Source organism: Amphimedon queenslandica, unplaced genomic scaffold (assembly GCF_000090795.2).
Source record: "Amphimedon queenslandica unplaced genomic scaffold, v1.1 AMPQUscaffold_13052, whole genome shotgun sequence".
NCBI classification, from domain to species: domain Eukaryota; kingdom Metazoa; phylum Porifera; class Demospongiae; order Haplosclerida; family Niphatidae; genus Amphimedon; species Amphimedon queenslandica.
In genome coordinates this window covers 16,218-18,460 of record NW_003546712.1, presented here as the reverse complement: position 1 = coordinate 18,460, position 2,243 = coordinate 16,218, and the positions used below count along the sequence as shown (strand labels likewise).

The 2,243-nt window shown below is 34.6% G+C and overlaps 1 protein-coding gene across 1 annotated transcript in view; it reads left to right on the top strand.

Moving 5' to 3' along the window:
- The window catches only part of LOC109585508 (keratin, type I cytoskeletal 9-like), an 11,710-nt gene extending 9,944 nt beyond the window's left edge, over positions 1-1,766 (top strand). The window contains exon 3 of the mRNA XM_020001634.1: positions 1,620-1,766. Within this exon, the coding sequence (XP_019857193.1) occupies positions 1,620-1,766 (147 nt within the window). The remainder of the gene's footprint in view (positions 1-1,619) is intronic.
- Positions 1,767-2,243: the final 477 nt, after the last annotated feature.

The following is a 2,243-nucleotide window of genomic DNA, read 5'->3' as shown; positions in this document are numbered from 1 at the left end:
ATTAGTGAAGCAAAGGAATATTATTTTATTAAAGTTATTCAAGCATTATATTGCCGCCTCTAAATAGTTGATTTATTGCCATCAAGTATGAAAGGTGTAGATTGGAAAACATACCATATGACACTAAATGTAATGCTGCATCAGGTATGTTACAATCAGTTTTGAAGAACATCCCACAAAGACGACATTTTGAACTGCATGCATGATAAAACATTGCATACATTAAAAAGCATATGCATGCATCATTAAACTGCATGCATCATTAAACTGCATGCATCAAATAGCATTTGGAAATTGCAGTTGAATAGCTTTAGCGACTTTAGTCAGCAATGTCACAAATAATAGTGAACATAGTTTTTATGAATCAGCATATTTATAACTTGATGATTCCGATAACCAATTAGATAGTTCAATGGCAATCCATGTTGATACAAATGGCCCCTATTACGTAGCTAAGATTGCTGATGTCTCATGTATATTGATAAAGTTGAAGAATGTAATGAAGACAGTCATAACAATTTTTGAAATAATTAAATGTGTAGTAATAAGAGAAAGCCTACCATCAAATGGCACTGTACGGCCAGGTGAAAGCCTTTATTAGAAAATGTTATTAGTTCTATTATTTAAGTAAGACGATGGTTTGACGAAGATTGAGGAAGCATTTATATAGATGCATGTGATAATTGTCTTAATAAGCATTATATAACAAGATCCTTGCATGTCAAACAAATAGATCAATTGCATAAACATCATTTCTTTTATTTTGCAAATGTAATGGTAATTGTTAAAAAAGATACAAAAATGTTGACAAATATATTAAACATTCTCAAATTGATTGCAAAAGGATAGGCTTTCTTAACTTGTGTAGTAGTAGAAATGATACTGAATGTAAAAGTTTGCTGCGTATTTTATGCAATGCATCTGTTCATCATTCTTTGTCAAGACCCATCTTAAAACACTTATGTTTCTAGATATGCTTATTTAACAGTAAATATTATTGATTCTTTCCTTGCTGACGGTGAGCTTCAGCATAATCAATAAATTTAAAAGTAATCAAGCCCAAAAGACTAAATTTGATAACATGTACTATGCTGTGAAGAAAACCCAGTTAGAATAAAAAAACTTAGATACTGTACATTATTTTCAGTATGAATTGAAGAAAGCATTGTCTCATTAGGCTGTTACAGTTTATTGCATCTGTGTTTGAACATCCGTAAAGCGCATAGCTAATGCGTGGGAGGCAGTTTAAAGGTGTGGTTTGTGTTCGCACGTGATAGTGATCTGTATCTGTAAGTCTTGTGATTAGTGAGTAGTGATGGAGTGGTGGACAGCATTTAAAAAATAGAGAGGCAAGCACAACAACAGGGTAGTCTCATATTCAGGTAGGGCCAAAACAGATGACCAATTCAGATGTCTCAGTTTCTGTGTGTGATTCTGGTGCCTTTGCTACTACAGAACAGAGAGAAGTGAGACCATTACCTTAGTAATATTTATGTAGTCTAACCTAACTGGTACTGCCTGTGACATGTTTTTGTCAGAAACTGCAATCTGATTTTCTTTGTACTACTTACTTTCATATTATTATTATTATCATTATTATTATTATTATCTGGTCGCAGGTCATAATAGAGTCTGTTTCCAACCAGAGCTTTTCTGATGCAAGTGAAGGTGCAACAGTCACTTATGAGCCAGCTTTATTTGAGTATGGAGTGAAAATTATTAACCCTAACCGAATGAAAGAATTCCGTAATGTCCGAGTTGGATGAGGGAAGAGGTTTTCAACATTACTAGAAGGTCATTTCTGTCAGTTAATGTTCCTGAATTAAATGGAGAAAAGCCTGATTTTAATGTTGTTGACATCGGCTACATTGAGCCAGGACAAGAGATGAAGGGAAAGAAGCGATGGACATATGCAGATGAAGATGTGAATGTGATGTATGATAAGCACAAAGGAAAAGGGAACATTTTTCTGGGGATATTCATCTTGAAACAGGCTGACAGGAACCAAGCAACAGCATCTACACTGTCACACTCTGATGAAGGAGTTAAGGAATCTGGTGTACATAAATATTGCAAAGCTTTGAAGAAGGAACATGGTGATGGAAAGTATACATTACAACAGTTACAAATGTGGGCACATTTAATGCAAATGGGAAAGCATTCTTCAACTGACGAACCACCAGATAAACCTTTTTTGGCAGGGTCGTAAATGCCAACACATCTCATTAACCCAATCTCCGGTG